The 20,202-nt window shown below is 38.9% G+C and overlaps 1 protein-coding gene across 3 annotated transcripts in view; it reads left to right on the top strand.

The window, feature by feature from the left end:
* The window catches only part of DLG5 (discs large MAGUK scaffold protein 5), a 107,806-nt gene that overhangs the window by 69,169 nt on the left and 18,435 nt on the right, over positions 1–20,202 (top strand). For 2 of the 3 annotated variants that reach the window (XM_037399848.1, XM_037399850.1), the window contains exons 8-20: positions 2,851–3,081; positions 4,480–4,664; positions 5,308–5,433; positions 5,894–6,026; positions 8,907–9,034; positions 9,715–9,890; positions 10,405–10,508; positions 11,235–11,327; positions 12,266–13,285; positions 15,860–15,998; positions 18,139–18,286; positions 18,779–18,900; positions 19,943–20,032. In XM_037399848.1, the coding sequence (XP_037255745.1) occupies positions 2,851–3,081; positions 4,480–4,664; positions 5,308–5,433; positions 5,894–6,026; positions 8,907–9,034; positions 9,715–9,890; positions 10,405–10,508; positions 11,235–11,327; positions 12,266–13,285; positions 15,860–15,998; positions 18,139–18,286; positions 18,779–18,900; positions 19,943–20,032 (2,695 nt within the window). The remainder of the gene's footprint in view (positions 1–2,850; positions 3,082–4,479; positions 4,665–5,307; positions 5,434–5,893; positions 6,027–8,906; positions 9,035–9,714; positions 9,891–10,404; positions 10,509–11,234; positions 11,328–12,265; positions 13,286–15,859; positions 15,999–18,138; positions 18,287–18,778; positions 18,901–19,942; positions 20,033–20,202) is intronic. The other variant, XM_037399849.1, reaches the window with a different exon arrangement.

Below are 20,202 nucleotides of genomic sequence, written 5' to 3'. Positions count from 1 at the left end.
ACAATTAGTTCTTCTGCTCCACTTTGGTATATTGGTAATTCTGGGACGGTTAGTCATTTGCCAAAGTGCTTTAAGGGGCAGGAAATCTAAACGTTAAATACATGGGTATTCCCTCCCACCGAGATGATTTGAAGGGGTGTTCAAGAGCCAGAAAGAGCCTGGGACCGGTGAGCGAGCTGGTGGCAGGGCACAGATGTGCATTTTTCTTCACCCCCTAAACTGGCCCATCAGAAAGCAGAAGTCACTGCTCCTATAACGTACTAAAAGGTGTAAACCAGCAGTCCTGGGAGCTTGCTTTCTGTTCCTGTAGCTATAACCCTTCTGCTTGTAAGCCAGTACGTTCCTGTGTCACGCAGTTCTGGCTCGCTGCAGCTGCATTCGACGTGTAAGGAATTTTTGAGTTCTGGCAAGGCAGATGTTTGAAAGGTTGAAAAAAATTATTGATCAAGTGATAGATTCACTTGGAACAGTCTCCTGAAAGATGTCCCCATATGGGCATTAGTCCTGTCAGTGAGTAGTTGGTCTGGTGCTTGCCTTTGGCCTTAGTGGTCTTTGCTTTCCCTTGTGATGTGTAGCAGCTTGAAGTGCCCCATCACGCAGCACCCACTGACTGATTGAAACAGCACTGAATCCATTTCGGCAATTTTAAATGTAGTTTTTTTTCTCTAAAGCTTGTGTCTGCTAGTCTACCTTTTGTGTCCCAAAGAAGTGCAAAAGCAACTGAAATGGAGAAGAGGTTGACTTTTAAGCATTATGTGGTGAGCAGTTACCAATGAGGTCAGTCAGCCGATGTCCTAGTTAGATATTTAAGCTTTATTGGTCACGCATGCCCAAACATAATGGGTTAATTTACATCCAAAATGTACTAACAGTCTGGCATTTATCGATGGTAGAAGAAATCTCAGGATTTTGCACTATGGACAGTTTTGGATTAAGGTCTCATGAGTTCAGCCACTCAAAGCTAGGGATTAGATATTCTGGATTTCCCCCTCTACTTTCCCCAGTGGTGTTTTTGTTTGGCATAATCTTTTGCTCCAGCAAATACTTAGAATGTCGTGTTTCATCTCAGTGGTAGTCAGCTTTCCCCTCTGTTTAATAGACCTGTTGTATTTTATCCCGCATTTTATCCTTATTGCACTGGTTTCATGTGCGAGAACTTCCTTCAAACGTAAGAATTGCTCACAAGTTCAGAATCATTCTTCAAACCAAACCACTCTGCTGGTTCCAAACAGAAGCTGCCCTAGGCAATGCCAAATGGCACCTTGCCCTGTGCTGTCACGTTGGGATTTTGTGCAAATGTCACAGGAAAAAGACAGAGGTGAAATTTTACTACTGACCACTGGAGGCAATGGCTGCTCTTTTTCGGGTAGTTTTATTGAGCATGCTGGAATAAAACTGTGGCAATATGTGTTTTTTCCAATCACCTTAAAGTACTGTAAATTCTTGTTTAATGAAGGGCTTGCGGAGAACTTTCCCTCTGCCTTGATACTTGATGACTTTCATCTCAGCTGTGTGCGGGAAAAGACTTAATATTTTTGTGTAAGTTTTATACACATACTTGAATGCACATTTTATATAGACTATAGTTAAGCTGTGCAAAACGTTGCTTCCAGTACTAAAACTTGTCTGCACCACCAGATGGGTCAGGGATTTCTCTCTTCGGCGGTACTGAGCAACGGAGGCTCTTATTGCTGTTGAAAAAACTTGAGTGCTCTGGTAATTGACATTCACTGGTCTGTTTAAAGTTCACAGAGTGAGTCGTTAATTCTAGTGCTTGTCTGTTAACTCTACAGCAAAAATAACTCTTAATATCATCGCAGAACTGTTTTAACAGCCTGACTAGCCTTAATTAGATGCCGTATCTCAAAAACAATTATGGTAGAACAGCAAAATGCAATTGTCATCTGTGCTGTAAATACTGAATCTTATTTCTTGCAAACTGTAGAGGAAAATAGAATGAAAGTCGGTTTATGACACGCTCTCTTTTTATCCTTCAGTATTTGGAGCCTTTCCTTGTTTTGCTTTTGAGGTGTCAGCTGTCTCTGATAATCTTTCTGAGGTCAAAACATCAGTAGTTTCCAGCTAGGAGTGCCAATATGCAGAAAGACTTCTTTGTAGCCCTTGGCCAAATGCTTCTAGAGAGCTGGACCCTCTAAAAATTTAGTGGCATGAGATTCGACTGTTTCAATGCCTCATTCTTGCAATGGGAAGTCTAATTTAAACTATTTTAAATGGACAGATTGTACATTAGAGCTACCTTTGCTTCATCTGTTGTATTACTGTGCAGTTGAATTCCACATTTAATAAGATGTAGTGTCATTCTGCTTTATGGCATACTGTAGTTTTATTTTTGAACATTTTGTAGTTGGCACACTGGAATCTTACCAGCATATGACTTTAATGTCCCTTTAAAACTTATGAGAAAGATACTTATATGGCTGGGTTGTCTAAATAATTTCAGTTTTATAAAATTGAGACAGTTGCTTAAAAACATTTGCAATATATTCTTTCCCTTTGCCATATTTAAAGCCTTTTTCTAAAAAACCCAAGTCTGACTGGTTAATAACCTTCCCTCATTTAGGTTCCTCAAAACTGTGAGTGCTCCCAGATTCTTGCTTACTTTTGACGTAGCACTGTGCTAATGTGATGGTGTGATATCTTTAATACCACATTTAAGATTCTTTGCTAGTACTTGTATGTAACGTGAGCACAGCCCTGTTCTGCTCCCGTCTTTCAGAACATTAGTGGTAAACTCTCTAGGCTTTTAAGATGTCAGTGTGTATCCAGTTGGAAAGATGAACTTATCTCCTGCTGTACTTAACCTACTGCAAATAATGGATCTTGTTTTAGGAGCTAAACTCGGCTCTAGTGGAAAGAGATCGAGCAATTTGTGAGAGGAATGAGTTGCTGGAAAAATACTGTCATGAAGTGAAGGACAAAGCTGAGGCCCAGAAGGAGCTTGACCAAGCTTGCAAGGATATAGAGACAGTGAAGGAAGAAAGAGATGTTGCCAGGAAAGAGAGAACAGAAGCTATCATCCAGAGAGACCATCTACTAAGGGAATATTATCAAGCCCGTCAGGTATTGCAAGTGTTCACAGATGCCTTTTTTGGGTTTGGTTTTTTTTTTTTTTCCCTTAGCTTCAACAGGTCAGTAATTTTCAAGAAATTTAGTGAAAGGTCTGGGCACATGGGGTGTCTTCCCCCTTGTCCTGGGTCACTGTAAAATACCTACTGTAAGTGCACATACGCTCTTCTCAAGACACAGTGACAAAACTTCATGTTTGAATGAAATACCATCATGCTTCATATTAAGTTTCTTTTTTGTTAACGTATTAAGTTAAATATGTAAATTTTTAACATATTTAAATTTGTAAATTTTTTAACATATTAAGTTAAATTTGTAAAATTAAATGGCAAATGAAATACTATGATCTAGCAGGCGGCAAGGCAGTTCACTGCCTACTGGTAGGTAGGCTGCTTGCCATCTGTAACATGCTCTTCATGCCTCTGACCTGCTCAGGGTGTTAGCTGTTGCTGATATTTCATAAAGGAAGTTAATTGAAGAGTGATTGTAAATTTTCTAATCAGAGGACTTTCTTAGTATAAACGTGCTATTCTGACAGTTTCTGTCTGGGTGGGTAGTAACGTTCTTATAATTCTGCACAATTACTGACGCTCTTGTGTGCGACACTAAACATCAACCCACATGCAACTGTAAACGCTTACATATAACATAGTATGAAAATGCATAGTACCACGGCTTTTATGCTCATGGAATAACTAAGGGATATGAAATTATCTAATATTAAACTAGGTATTTTGGGTTGTTTTCATTAAACTTGTGTTCTCTTTTCATTCAATACTGACCTTCTATCAGTACAAAAAAAATTTTTAGCTCTGCCTGCCATACTGATTTGCCAATCCCGAAAGAGTGTGTGGGGAAGCAATTAAACTGTTTTCAGTTGTACTGGGAATAAATCTTTCATTATGTTTGGTTCTTTATGGCCAAACCAGTGGGATTCTGGAAACTTGTGCTTTTTTCGAGGAAGCTGAGTCAGTTTGGGTGAACTTTGCTGTGACTGAGCCATGGACCTGATCAGGTGCTCACCTTTGGTAGATTCCACATGAGAATTGACATTTCAAATATAAATGTCTGTTTGTTCGACTGAGTGCGTTTTCTGATTGTCTTTTTCCTGCCAGTGGGCTGGAAGAGAAACAAAGGGTTCCTTGGAAATGTAAGAGACAATCAAAAGGCCAGACATGACTCTCCATACCCTTTGGTCTTATTTATTGCAATCCTTCCCTTTTAATGTTGAAGTGAGAAGGTAAACCTGGGGTTTAGGGTTCAGTGCTGTCTTCATTTTTGAATATAACTATAACTCATTTAGAGAGAAAAAAAGAGCCTTTGAAGAGTATTAATCATAATGATATGATTAATTGTGCCTGAAATACTTACCTCTCTGTTCTTTATGCCTAGATACAAGATTCTGCTACACTAGACATAGAAAGAGCAAACAAAGAAATTGAAATGCTTCGGAAACAATATGAGGCAATGTCACAAGAACTCAAGGAAGCTGTCCAGGAAGCAGAAGTAGCCAAGTGTAGGAGAGATTGGGCCTTTCAAGAGCGGGATAAAATTGTTGCGGAAAGGGAAAGTATACGGTAAACGAATGCTGGATGGTACATGAGTGCTTTTTGTAATGCCTTGCGTGCAGTTGATGCAATTCTAGGACTTGCTGGATTTTGCTAGCGCTTTCTTCAGCTTCTGTATTAGCTGTCACACGGCGATTTTTGTAAACGTTGAGGGTACCTTACAAATTACTTCGCTTTGTCTGTGCTTTCGTACCCATAATATATCTCTAATAAATACCGTAGAGCCTAACAGTGCTGCTATGTAGGAACAACATATTATGCATTCTTTTAGGCACAATATACCTAATCCTGCTAGAGCTGTAGTCCTGCGAATAATTCTTTACCTGCAGGGACATTTCGCAAAAAGTAGCCAATGTATTTGCTATTAAACATAAGTAAGGAACTAAGGGAAGATACTTTACTAAATATTTTTTTCTGCTAGTTTAAAGTAGGAATAGATTTTTCAAAGGGATGAAGAAACTTTCTGCTATCTTGACAAGCTTTCCCTTAAGAACATATGTAATTTTTTTCTTCCTTTATAGATATATTTTTTTAGAGAGATCTTTTGAAACCGCTTTTTTAAATTTTTCATGAACTGTACAATGTGGTAAAACTAGTCTGTTACTTTGATAAGATTTGAAGTAACTACATTGAAACTTGCTTGCTTTTGAAGGACTTTGTGTGACAACTTACGGAGAGAGAGAGACCGGGCTGTGAGCGACTTAGCTGAAGCTCTTCGCAATCTGGATGACATGAGAAAGCAGAAAAACGACGCTGTTCGTGAACTGAAGGAACTGAAGTATGTTAGAGAAATGATCAAACTGCATGGAAGTTTGTGATAAAAACGTTGATTTGTTAGCTGTGTTTGCAAGTGAAAAATACCCTGTTATAGCTGGTGACAGGAGGTATTCATGATACTGTGTGGGACCACTGCCTGTGTTTTCAGTTCTGGTGGGAATTATTGTGATGGGCAGGATTCTAAGTCTTACTGTCTTAACCTTTTTATCTTATTGATGAGATGAGTCGTAAAAATACTGCAAAAAGTGTAAGACTCTGTTAGAACAACACGTAGAAAATGAAAGTCAGTTTGATAGCAGCCCAAGAATACTGGAAAGTTGGAAGCATGCAGCAAATTTTTGGCACAGCTTGGGTTTTTGGTTTAGCAAACAAAATACAAGCTGTCTCATGATGATGACATTATGTATTAGTTTATTTAAAAGGGTTGTCTGTGTTCATAAGTAATTATTTTCTTTGCCTAGGGAGAAGATGGAGAATCAGTTGGAGAAAGAGGCCAGATTCCGTCAGCTGATGGCCCATAGTTCCCATGACTCAGCCATAGACACAGATTCTCTGGAATGGGAAACAGAAGTGGTGGAATTTGAAAAAGACAGAGTAAGTCAAAAACACAAACTGCATTGTCTTGCATATTGGACAGCTTTGAAGTCAATTACATCATCTTGATCCTGATAGGTACGATTAAAAATAAGTCTTTTTTATTTTTTCTTTTTGTTGTGTGAGGAGCCACACACACACACACACAGAGCAAATGCGGTGACGTCTAGAAGAAAGTAGTTGGCAAAACCAAGCTGTTACACACAAGCTTTGCATTTTTCTTCATATGAATTAGAAATAAAAATAATTCCTCCATCTGATCTTGCAGGATAGCCAGGTCCATGTACTATAGATAATGTTTAAAGTGAAACATTTAGTGTTCCTGAAGGTAGTGATTCATTGCAGAAATGGCAGTTTAAGGCAGCCGAAATGTAAGGTGTGATGGGAACACTGACATCAGAGAGCCTAGGCCTCTACTCTTACAGACAACATCACATATAATCTATGCATAAAATAGTTCAGCTTTTACATGAAGTTATTTCTTCTATTTTGCTCAGATGTGATAGTTAGAAATTTTGAAGCATTAAAAGTGTTTATTCATGATGAGCATATATTTTAGGGCAGCATTACCCTTCACCTTAAAAATCTGGGATCAAAAGAGATGCTAGTCTCTCTTGCTTGTCTGCAGAGGAAGTTAAATCCTTTTTCCGTTTTGGCATATTAAATGAAGTTCTTATGTTTAGCTTTCCAGATAACCTCTACATCCTTTCATTATCCTAGTAGTATTTTTCTCCATTTCGTTTAATTTTTCTTCGTTGTAGCCTAGAATTTTTATTTCACTGCTTTGTATGCAAGTTTTGTATGCTGTTCTATTTGAAATTTTTGGTTGGCACGTCACGTTGTTTGCTAATAGTAATTTCTTTCACCACATATAGAACACACATGTAGTCTTCCAGATTGTGCTTCGCTTATAACAGCTTCTGCATATACCAGAATTTAGTTTTCATTCCTGAATGACAAAGTTTGTGATTTAAAGCTGTCAAATTAAATCCCTTTTATTTTACTACAATATTTGGGGTCATCTTTTTTTTTTTTTTTTATGTTTTTCCAATCTGTCTGTGATCTGATACTACATCCCAACAGATTACTAATATGTTCCTTTTTTGACACTAAAAAATATTATTTAGTATTACTATATGTTGAAATCTACAGATTGAAAAGACTATATAGACTGAGTACTAATGCTGATCCATCAGGACCACCATCTGTAAATCTTTTCTGGGATGACAATTTACCGTCCTCTTTCATCTCTTCTGACCATGCTCGTTCATCTTTGGATTTTGTGCACTGCCATTTTCTTCATTTTAACCGAGAACTAATAATTTCACTTTTCCATTGTCTGTAGAAATAGCAAGTCTAGCATATGCTGTACCTGTGGTAAACAGCACTTCAGCCCAATGAATTTGTGTGCAGCTTTTTAGCTCTTTACTACAGAGACCGTTCTAGAAGTTTGCATTACTGAGATTAGATTTTGTCATTTGAATATACATCTCCCTTTTCTAAATGCAGGGATTACACTTGCTGCTATCAAATAGTAGTACTAATATTGTGCTAACCTTGAAAATATATATAATTTATAGGAAAATCCCTGCTGACCTACCAGCATTTGAATTCCAGGATGGAGATTATAGAGTTGAATACATTTAAATCCTTTTATTTTTGCTTCAGCTTCACCTGTCTGCTTAAACTAATGTCCTACATAATCACTCAGCTCAAAACTGAGAGGAGTAATATTTGCTTTTCAGCTCTGAGGCTGTGCAATGTTGCTGTGATCTCTACTTGATCCTTATATTATGGCAGCCCTGTGATTTCCCTATGAACTTTTTTTCTTATGTAGAACATTTGGAAGATTCATAAGGATTTCAGTATATTTTTGGCAGGTTTAGCTCAATTTAATTTCTGGTAAATATTCGTATTTTTGTGTGTCTTTTCTTTGGCTTTTATCAGATGTCTTTTGCACTCCCTGAAGACATTGTGCTCTTCTGATTTTAAGGGGATTAGCCATCAAACCATGTCTGGAGCCATGCCTTACGCTTCTGATTTAAGAAGCTCAGTTTAATTTTTTGCATGTTAGATTTTAAATTTCAAATATCATCTCCCTTCAGTATGCTGAGGTGGTTGGCCCAGTTGATTCCAAGTAGAGTTCTCTAATTTGTATAAGTGTACTATTTAACACTGAAAATAGCAATAATAATAAATCAGTTTGTGATCGGGTGGTCCTAGTTTGTTTTCTTTAACCATTTTTTTTCTAAATTAAAATTTCCTTTTTTGGTTCAATGCCTGATTTGTTAAATGTTTATCACTTTTTCACATTGAGTGTGGTCTATTTTGGGGCAGGGTTGGTAGAACATCGCCTCTTAATCTGTATTTAAGCAGTAATCCTGTGTAACGTTAGAGCTTTCTCTCCTGTGTACTTCTGGTCTGTAGCCATATCAAAGCGCATGTCTTTCTGCTCTCATCACTGAGGCACAATACTGTTGCTTTACCTTATTTTTCCCCCAAGTAACACCCATTCTTGGGAAACATGTCCTTGTTCTCTCATTACACATGCAGCATCATACCTTAAAATAGGTTATATGTGTGTGAATGTGCTTTCTCGCATGCTTTCTTCTGCTTTCCTCTTCCTCTTTGGTGAAGTTCCCCTTCTGCATTATTTCAGCCTTAGTCTGAAGAGAGAAGGATTGCTCTAGGGGCCAAGGTTGCCAATAACTAGTTGAGTTGGGAGCTTATTTATTGAAGTACAAAATACAAAACTTGCCTAGAACAAGTACCCTGTAAATGCAAGCGCATAGTTCAAACATGCAGTAATGCCTCTTGCTAACAGACAGCAGCACAATGGTTGCCAGTGCAATTGAGTCACTTGTTAATAATATTTATTAGGAGGATATGGACTTGAAAGCACTTGGGTTTGATGTGGCAGAAGGCGTGAATGAACCATACCTCCCTGGAGACTGCGGGATCTTTGTTACCAAAGTGGACAAAGGAAGTATCGCTGACGGTCGGTTAAGGTAGGGTTTGGCGCTGGAGATAATTGTGTTTTGATGATCAGAATAAACTAAATATAAGAATATTGTAAATTGTCTTCAGTTTTCCCGTTTTTCAAAGTTCTTTTTTATCGTTGGTGATGTGTATATTACTACTGTTGGTTTGGAAATCTCACTGAGAAGACTGATGCTTAAAAGTGTTACGGAAATCAAACACTGTTTGACTCATCCCTTAAAACTCACCAGGATTTGAAATGTTCTTTTGTTTCTGTGTCTTACATACTCCATTTATTATCTCCTCAAACTTTGATCTGTTTATTTAAATGCTGGGAAAGACGTGAAGATGAGCTATTGAGAGAGGGCAAGGGGAGAGCGGAGCAAGGAATAATGTGAAATCTGCTCCTGTTCTTAGTGTCAGTAGAAGGTTTTTAGTAACTCTCTTCTCTCCTAAGAATTGCTTTTAAATAAAGAGCGGTCATTAGTGATTTGAGGATATACATTTGCTAGTGAAGTGCAGACTGGAAGTTCTGCTTTTCTTGTAGCTGCTATTTAATTCTTCTTCGGGAACAGAGAACTCCAGATAATTAAGGATTAGCGTATTGAGATCAGCTCTGTTGCATCCCTTTGCATTAATGTTATTCGTGTGCTGCATCCAGCAAAGTATGCTTATAACACTGCCCTGCTTGCTTCTGTTCATCTACCAGAGTGAATGATTGGTTGCTGAAGATAAATGATGTGGATCTTACTAATAAGGATAAAAAGCAAGTTATAAAAGCTGTTCTAAATGGAGGTGGTGTTATTAACATGGTGGTTCGAAGAAGGAAATCCTTAGGTGGGCGAGTGATAACACCTCTTCACATCAATGTTTCTGGACATAAAGGTAATGGCTATAAAGGGCATAGGTAAATGGTACAAGTTTGTTCAGCCAAAAATGGCTTGACATAAAGGTACACATTCTGAGCCTCTGCTTAAATCCCACTGAAACTGTTACTTCCTCCTAGATGGGGATTTTCTTTAATTGTTTTTAGCAAACAAAGACTGCGAATGTTGATGATAGCTTTATTCTTTAAGTACAGGTTTTCTTTTTTGTTCTTGGGTGGGGTTGGTTGGTTTGTTAGCTGCCTGTCTGTAGTGTTACTGGGAGTGAAAGCAAGACTATTAAACCCATCAGTCACCCCAGCTTTGTATGATGTTATTAAATTTTGGGATACCCCAATCCTTGTTTTCCCCTCACTGTGTTCTTACTTCTCTAATAGGATTTTCAAAAACTGAAACTCATTTGGTTTGGTAGTAATATCTATTTTACATGCAGGCAGGTCAGACATGCTGTTTGAGCAAGGTATTTGAGTTGCAGGAATATTATTTTTTTTAATATTTTTTTTTTTGCACTTTAGATAGTGGGGTCAGTCTAGAAAATGGAGTATTTGTTGCTGCTGTTGTGCCCGGAAGCCCAGCTGCCAAAGAGGGTTCCCTTACTGTGGGAGATAGAATAATTGCTGTAAGTTTTAAAAATACATTCTCCTTTCTTATTTTTTTTATTAATTTTGAAGTGCTATCACTGATGCTACTCTTTAAAGTGCCAAACTTTCCAAATGAACTTTTGCTTTCACTGTGTTATTCCCTTTTTGTGTAGGCACTGAATATTTATTATGAATTATGTGTTTGTAGGCTAAGTGATTAATATAATTTGCAGGTTATTTGCTACACCTAGTTCATATGAGATTTTTTGACAGAGACAATGACTTATATACATTTAGCTTATATATAATGATACTTGTGATTTTTTTATACTGACTAGGAAAGATCAGTTCCAAAAAGACATCCCTTGGTCAGATGAAAGGTTTCTCATCTTTTAAATTACAGTATCACAGATACCATCCTTTTCCAGGGGGAAGACTTTCCCCATGTGCATTTGCAGCCTTAAATTACTTGTCTGATGGATGAACTCCGCTGAAATGAAATGGAAGGTGGTGACTGTGGATGTACAAATGCATAGAGGCTAATGTAGTGAAAGAAGTGGTGTTACGCTGTATCTCTAGGAGGAATAGCAAAATTGTAGTTAGGAGGCTTGTTTTTTTTAGTGGAGAATGGAAAAAGACAGGACAAGGTCAACCAGTCTTCAGTCACGTATACATATAAAACTAGTGTTTTCCCTGTCTCAGAGATGCTACCCTACCTGCGACCTTTGATTTACGGATGTCTGTTGTGGTTTTTTTGTTTGTAGATCAATGGCATTACACTAGATAATAAGTCACTTACTGAATGTGAAGCTTTGCTACGAAACTGTAGGGATTCCCTTACCCTGTCACTGATGAAGGTGAGTAGGAGAAGCTACATTTGCAGGATTTTGTTGAACTTACACAGGATTATTTTAGTTATTCAGGGAAAAGTATATGAAAAAAATAATATATCATGTGGGAAAGTCTGCTAAAAGTAAGACCATCTGGATGCATTTCATGATGCACTCGCTCAACAGCTATTTCCAAAGTAAGGCTATTGTGCCATATGGTAGGAAATGAAACTTATTTATTGCTCCTACTTCTTGCCTATTTATTTGCTGGTCACATGAAATGACTCGTAGCACAATTGCTTCTTTCTTCTTGGTTTCTGCTTCAGAGCTGCGGCAGTTTTGTACATGAAAGAGACACTGCCTCCTGACCACAGAAAGGTTTGCTTTTAGTCAGGAGGGAGCTGTGCAGAAAACTGAACTCTGGCTGTCATGAGGATTAAGTACAAGGCTTTCTTTTTCAGGCTTATCGCTATAAAAATATTACTAAGTTTTGCTTATTGAGTTGAGAATCCCATTATGCTGGGCCTGTTACCTGGGCTTTGTGAGTGATAATTCCACTTCCAGAGAGCTTGGGGTTTTAAGAAAGTAAAAAGATGAAATGTTTGAGGGGAAGTAGGCAATGTAAGATGACTTATTAGCATCACTTCACAGAGGTATGAGTAGAATGCAGCTCCCTTCCCTGTCAGTTCAGTGCTTTTGCCACCATGCGGAGTTGCCCTTGTGGAATTGTTCTGAAAATATTTAAAAAAATTTGTAGCTTCATTTTATCTGATGTTCTGTGCTTTGAATCTATAAAATTTGATTAAAACTTTTGCGGCTGTAACTATACGTATATATTCAGTATATACGTATACTATACTTGGTATATATTCAGGTATAGGTAGGTGAAGGAGGCTGGAATAGGCTTGATACTAAACAGAAATCAGCCATAATAATAAGGTGATCACATGTGGTTTTTGTTTTAGGTTTTTCCTCAGAGTTCATCTTGGAGTGGCCAAAATATATTTGAAAATCTGAAGGATTCAGAAAAAATATCAAACTGTAGGGTTCACGCATCAGAGCTACAAGCCCAAAATAAAAGAAATCTGAAACTCAACAGCTCAACCCAGACTGACATTTTCAATCCAGACATCCTGGATGGCAAGAAGGACCAGAGTGATCAGGGCAGCGGTGCGTTTTGCGATCACAAACCTTTTCCTAATAACACATTGCGAGTAGACTCTCGTAGGAACACAGTGCACAGTTGCCACAGTAATTCAGAACACAGTCTCAGCTCCTTCAGCCCAGAGACGTACGGGGACCAAGGCTATGGGGCTGTTGACTTGGACAACAGGAGGCTGCCTTTCGAACCTGCGGGAGCTGACTGTATGGTGGTTGAGACCGCGTTTGACAAAGGACATGGAACTAAGCATAGTGGTGGTACCTGGCCAAAAGTCATGGTTAACATCTCAGCGACGGAAACAGAAAAGTTCTCTGTGTACAAAAAGCCAAAACAAAGGAAATCTATCTTTGACCCTGATACTTTCAAAAGACCACCAACTCCTCCCAAACTGGAGTATCTTTCCCCTAATCAGGTGACAGGCCATTCACCTCAGCCGTCAAAAGCTGAAGTGGCTTCAACTCCTCCAACTCCTCCTAAGAGAAGTGACTCGATCAAATTTAAGCATAAACAGCAGGCAAGCTCTGCATCAGAGTCTACAGTAACAACTGGATCACCGCCCACCAGCCCAGCCACTGCCCAGGCTCCGGGGTCCTTGGCACTTAAACAGGACTCTGCTACTCTCAAGGGGCGCAGCAGGAATGCCGGGCATTATTATCGGGAGGAGGGAATTGACTGCACTCATCTCTCTTCAAGGAAATCCTGTGAAGACGACATTGGTTTTCAAAGAGTTGAAGAGCCAGAGATTAAAAGACCAAGGCCAAAATCAGCTCCTGCCCTGAGGCATAAAATGACCCCTATGCCCATTCCCAATCCCACGCTTCAGGTAGAAGCTTGGTATATTGAAGCACAAAACTAGAAACCTTAATGTGCATTTTCAGTGTGGTTTTGGGTGGTCAGTTCCTGTAACAGGAGAACCATAGCCCATTCAAAAAATCCAGGTCCCCCGAGAAGCTGCCCTGGACGCAGCTGGCACTTTGCAGTGTCGCAAAATCCAAAACCAGTCGATGGAGCTGTGGTGTTTAACAGGCAGCAGTGGCTGCCGGACAGAACGTTGGGGTTCTGCTTAGCAGCTGCTTCTTGGGGTTTAATGCTGCTTGTTGGAAGATCTGGGCTCGCTCTTGTATGTTTTTGACAACTGAAAAAAAAATTCAATAAAAATGCGGAGGCAGTTTTAGAGAAGCTGAGAATAGGGCCTCTTAACTTTTACAGAAGTTAGATTGGTTGCCCAGCTCACCGTACGGATTAACGGAAGAAGGCATGCCATTCCCAGTGTTGGGGTTTGTAAGCCTTTCTGTGTTTCCATATCATGTTGTAAATCTAATCTAGAAATCATAGAGCGTGAGGCACCTTACACTGTCAAGATGGATTGTTTATGAGAATATGGTTTAATAATACCGTTCGAAATGAGAGTATAATTTCTTAGAATAAACCCTGCCGTGGAGGTTGTGGGTCATGTTTTACCAGGGTACACAGAAAAAACCCCATTATGCGATCTAGGAAAAACCTGTTTAGATGACCACATTATATAAGGTGGCATAATGAATAATACAGTTTCATATTCACTGCCTCAGCTTTGCTCAGGTGGTAGGTACAGATATTTTATTCTGCCCAATTACAATCAGAATTTTCAAAAAGCATTATTTTTGCTTGTATATAATCACAGCATAGTGACTTAAAATGTCGTATTCTTTGCCTGTACTTGTTTGTACCTGGATAATCCCATCCTCTTCACTTCAAGGTTAAGCTACTGAACACCTTTGAAGGCGAGATGGTTGCGTATGTAGAATATCAAGTTGATCTCTCAGCACCGGTAGTCCCCATGCTTTGTTGTGGTGTGCTGTGGTGAGCGTATACACTGTCCTTGTTATAACTGTAGTAATATTCTTGTAGGGAGTGAGGAGTTTCCAGCCGTAACAAGGACACATGTAGGTGGGGGCTTATACATAAGGAATTTATTATCTGGAATAGACAGGTATTTTTGTCACTCACTGTCTAGGAGACCAGAAAGGATAGACAAGGACATCTTAAAATTGTTTTACATGCTGCCCAAGTGATATTGCTGATATCATGTGTTGGTTTGTGATGAAGAAGAACATTGTATAATACAATTATGAAGTCTTGGGTTTTAAGGTTACTTGATGTATTAGTTTATTTACATTCCTAGGGTTAAATTAGGACTAGGTTCTGTGATTCGCTTCTAGATTCTGTGATTCTCTTTTCGGGGTTTTTTTCTCCCTTTAATTTCTCCCCCATCTTTCCAGAAAATAGGCAGAGCTTTGTAACTCTGAAGTTGTTGACTAGAGAGCAGATACGGTATCGTGCCTCAAAATGTGGACACCATTCACTCTAGAAATTTCTTTCTGATGGAATTGTCTGTGTGCATTACGACTACGTCAGGTTGTGTGACAGTAGTGTCCAGTCTGCATGTTTTCATGACTGAAGCAGCATTTATAATAATAAAAATGCATATATAGAACATGCAGTGTAGTTTAATTTGTAGCCATATTGGGCGTTATCCATTTCCTTAGTTGTGTATACACACAGTTGAGTTTGTGTACTTTGATAAGTTGATAAATTTAACAGAACTTTAATTCCTGAGTGGCAGGTGGTACAATTACTGATACACCCGTGTTAGCAATCAAGTATTGGTTCTAAGAACCTCTACGTTTTAGTCTTTGTGCTCTCAGGAGCTCTTCCTTTAATTAAAATGCTGCTATCATAAGAACTGTAAGTACCTTTTCGGTAATTATTTTTCACTTACGACATTCTTCAATCTCATTTTTTTTTGTGTTGTATGTCTCACACGCGTACACTCTGCATACTGCGCCCTGAACTGGCAGCTCTCTGGCATCGCTGGGTGTCTGAGCTGTTCTCATGTTCCTTAACTCACCAGCATCTGCTTGTTATGCACAAAACAGAAGTTGTGGTGGTTCCAAAACCTGATTTTTTTCTGTTGAAGAGAGGTTGCTCCACACGTATCTGAAAATACAGACTCAGAGGAAAACGTTTTCTGGCTTTTTAGCCTGGTCTTCTTCAGGAAACACGGAAACACTTGCAATAGTGACTGAAATAACAGTTGAAATGTCCTGTGAAAGCAGTATTTTAGAGGAGAAACGTAACTGAATGCTGGGTGTTTTATTGTGTAGGAAAGTGTATCAGTTAAGTTGCAAACATTGGCCGAAAAAGATTACAAAAAAATAAAAAGGACTAACAGAACAGGATGGAGGAAGAAGGAGGAGAAGTGAATAGTATCACTGAAAGACGAAGGTGTAACAAGCACGTTCTGCAACAGATGCTAGGAAGTCCAAAGTTGCTTACTGCCTACAAAGTCTAGCTATTTTACTTTTTGTCTGCTGAATCCCCAACTTTCTGTAATCAAGTTTCTATGTTTTTATAGGTGCAGAAGTATGCTCCAGCGAGTGAGGAGCATCTGTCCCCAGAGCTGCAGGAATGGGCACCCTATTCCCCGAAACGGTCTGCTAGGCACAGCGATGGCTTTGTGCCTGCCGCCTTGTACGCTGGCGGCATGTCAGCAGGTGAGTGACAGCACCCCTAGTTACTTTCGAGGAATTCCCCAAGGAATTTGTCCGTATTGGACAATATTGGGGGTTAGTCGTGAGAAAGCGCAGAACAGACATGACTCACACAACATATTTCTGTGGTCTGTTGTAATCTGACCATGGTCTGCCTAGCTTTTGGACTGTAAAGAAGTGAAACCTGTTTAAGAACCATTCAGGGAACTGAGCAGCTCCTGGCTGAAAGATTTGTTTCATCAGTTTCTATGCGGCAGAGTATTGAAGACTTTAGTGGTAGACAAGGTGTAGCCTGCCCGTTAGGGAGACAAGTAAGATTTCCAATATTTTTGAAAGTGGACAGTAAATGGAGGTGTCCCAAGCTTTAGCCTCTCCATTTCTAAAATACCTCCAAGGAAAATGATCTGGTGTTCAGAAAGTGCAACACATGAAGTTCTGCCTATTGGAATCCAATACGTGGAGTATCTCCAGTTGAGTGCCCAAACTGGTTGTGATCTTCATCTAAGTTAAAGGTTAAATGCTAGTGTGTTTGAGACACCGCACTGCTGAAGAGGGGACTTGCTAGCAGCTCACACAATCAATATAATCAGGTAGAACAGGAGTGAGTTAGCGTGTTGTCTCAGTTGATCAAACACTAGTTGGTATTGAAGTTCACGTTAGCAAGAATTTAAATTGGCACTGAGTAAATGGAGTGCTTCAGGAGCTAATTAGGGTGTTGTATGCTAGTTGCTTTGAACTAGTCAAGAAGCATTTGGTCAACTTGTTGCCAGATGGATTGTTCAGTCCCTAGCTACCTTCAGCAGCTGCATAGGAAACTTGATTTTCAAATCAAGACAGTATTGATTTTTATGAGTTACCCTCAAATCTTTGGAAAGCCCCAAACTCCTGCACATTCTAGAAATCATGGAAGACTTTCTTCTTACTGGAGACCAGGGAGGAGGTAATGCTTTGTCTGTCTGGAACAAGAGACAGCTTCAAACCCTGTTGTCCTAATCAGTTTCCAGAATGTAAAGATGTGCTCAAGAGTAGCTCAGATCAAAGAAGCTTTGGCTCGTCTTTGATTTCTTTTACTCTTTTCTCTCTCTTTCTCTCTCTTTTATTGATAGCATTAAAAGTTTTAAAAGGTATCATTTCTGACTAAACGCTTTATCTTATCTTGATACCTTTGCATAATAAACCCAGTCAAGTCAAACCTGCATTAGACAATATGATTCTTCATCTGGAACTGTGAACAAGTTTTTGCTGTTGTATTCTGACAACTCATTTAAGAGGAAATTGGCAAGACAGAATTTGATTGAGTACTGAAGGATAAGTGTACTTAAAAGAACAGATTGAGTAACAAGTTTCATAAATAAATATCAAAATACTATAATTTCAAGTCATAGGACACACTAGAACTGGGAGTCTTTGAGGCAACAGAAGAGGAAGAAGAGTCATTTTAGCTGCAGTCAGTTCAAATACCAGATAAAAACTTGCATTCCTGTCAGATGACTGTTCAGGGAGAATTGCAGAATTTTTGTTGCTGGATGAAAAGGTTTGATACTTGAAACCAGAGAAGATCTTTTAGTTATTAGTGCATATTAAAATGATATATTGTGTAGAGGAATGAAGCTGGGTTAATTAGCATTGATAATATACAACTGTGGGCTGGCTTCGGGGCGGGGGGTGGGTTGGCTGATGTAGATAAAGTGCGGGTGTGGCTGCTTCTGTTAAGTGGTTGGGCAGCCGAGGAAGAGAGGGGAGGAAGAAGCAGAGAGAAGAGAGAACGCATGCCCTGGGTGAGGAGAGACTAGGAGAAGGCAGCAGAGGGACTGGCATGAAGAGTATGTTAGTATGTGGTGGTAAAAGACCTTGTTGCAGCTGGCTAGTTTGGAGAGTGCTGCGACAATACTGTGAATGATTTCATTTCTGGTAATATAATCTGCTTTATTACTGACTCATTACAAAATTATAAACCAGTTTTTAAAAATGCATGTACTACTTAAAAGGTGTCACAGTGCTTAATAATGTATTTGTCTGTATGCTAATAATTCTTATTTATCATACATGCAAAGGTTATAATAAATTATTATATAAATGTTTAAATATATTTGAAATCTGTAGCTTATATGCTAATGATAAAATGTGGTTTTGTCATCTTAAGCAGGTACGGTACCGAGAAGCTTGGCACCATGCCCTGCAGTAACTGCTGTCATGAGAAACCCAATTTATACCGCCTGGAGCCACAGAGTTCACACCAGCAATTGCCCATCAGTTGCTAGCCAAATATGCCATCAGCATCTGCATCCCAGGTGTTTTGAGATTTAGATCTCCTTAAATTTCTGTTTTCATTAGGGTGAAATTGCTTCTAGTAGATGTTTTATACAGTGCAGAGTGAAACACGCTGCTGTTGTGTATTATTTTGACTCAGGGTTGTCAAAACCATTATTGCACATAAATGATGTGCCAGTTGCTTTCATGTCTTTCAGCACGTGATGGATTAGGTTTCCCTCTGCTCCACAGGCTGATATTGTAAAAGAATATTTTTTTTATGAACTTGTGTAGTGTTTTTTCTTGTCCTTGCCAAAACGGATAAAGCCTTCCCCTTTTTCTGTAGTGCCTTAGGCTGTTTTTCTTCTGACTTCTCTTAATTCATAAATGATGGGACAGTGGGGAAGCGGGAGGGAGAGGAGCGTTCATTTTATTCAGAGATAACCAAAATTTTTTGTTGACCAGTTTGCTGTTTGCTGAGGTGCTACGCCCAGTTCTAACTGTTGCCCTACTCTCCTTTTCTTTGGATGTAGTTCCCAGCATCAAGGTCGCCTGAGTTTGGACCTAAGTCATAAACACTCCAATGACTACTCTGAAAATGCACGTACAAGAGCATCCCATGGCTCAAATTCGTTACCATCCAGTGCTAGACTTGGTAACTAGCTTTTCTGATTTATTTCCTGTGGGGCTCCCATCTATTGGAGACAAAAAATAAATGGAAAATTCCTTAAGTACATGCATTATGGGATTATCATAGCTAGCACAGCCTAACGGCTTCCTGTGTTCCTTTGCTTCATTTTTTTATTTTGGGTTTAGGACTAAAGGTATTCCCTGAATGTAGCTGTGTTTAATTCATTCTTCATAGTCTTTCTTTAAATGCTCTGTGTGCGTGAGTGATTCTCCTTTCTGTCCCTGTTACTGTTTGGAAGTACCTTTATAAAGGTGGGAGGCCCAGCCAAAGTATTTTTGAGGTTCAGTGAGGTGGAGAGAAGAAGAGAAAAGAAGAGAGCGCCCAGAACAAAAATTCAAGGATGACTAATGGCCTAACGTAAATCGTAGTATCGGAAGATAAGTTACACTTATGTTTGCTTGAGTGAGATGTAAGATTTTTTATGCCTATCTTAAGAATACCAAAGCGAATGCATGCTTTGGAGCAATGACATTTTAACATTTTAGAAGTTTTAAAACTTCTAATTATGTAGTAACTTCTTCGTGCATGTTTGTGTTCCTGTGTTCCATCAATGGTTGGCAGTTGCATCTGAATAGAACATGGCAGCTTTGTAACCACAGCACAGTCTGCAACCAGTGTTAAAAAGTTAAGTATTCATCCAAGCAGAATGTGATCAGAATATTTTAATTGCCTTTTGGAAAGCCCCATGGATTCTTAGTAAACAACAGAGATGTTAGATTCTTGCTCGAACTTCAACTTAAATTTCATTTGGTTGAAAAATATCCAAAATGTTTTTTTTTCCAAAAATGACCAGTGCATATAGACTGTATGGCTGTATTGTGCTCTGTTCATACGAATCAAGAAATATGATTCACACAATATATATAAAGGTAATCACCAAGGCTTGCGCACAAATTCAGAGGCCATTTTAATGCTCGTTGAAGAAGTAGAGTCTAAAGGTACTACTTTTCTTCAATGTAGTTGCTTTTTATTTTTTCATTGTTATGTTTTCTTCTTTTAAAAATAGGTTCTTCAAGTAACTTGCAATACAGAACAGAACGAATTAAGATCCCTTTAACACCAAGATATCCAAGGTCCATGATGGGCTCTGACAGAGGTGAATTATTTCATAAGTAATTTTGGTTGTACTGTTTTCAGTATTGGCAATCCAAAGCCTTTGCAGTTGTTCAATCAGGTTGCTCCAAAATTCTCAAAGTGACAGTTTTATTAAGGTTGCAAAATTTGCAGTTTGCCACAGAAAGGTAAAAAAGAACGAAACTTTCTAAT

Source organism: Falco rusticolus, chromosome 9, assembly GCF_015220075.1.
Source record: "Falco rusticolus isolate bFalRus1 chromosome 9, bFalRus1.pri, whole genome shotgun sequence".
Classification (NCBI taxonomy): Eukaryota; Metazoa; Chordata; class Aves; order Falconiformes; family Falconidae; genus Falco; species Falco rusticolus.
The sequence above is the reverse complement of the archived record's forward strand: the minus strand, read 5'-3'. Positions and strand labels throughout refer to the sequence as shown.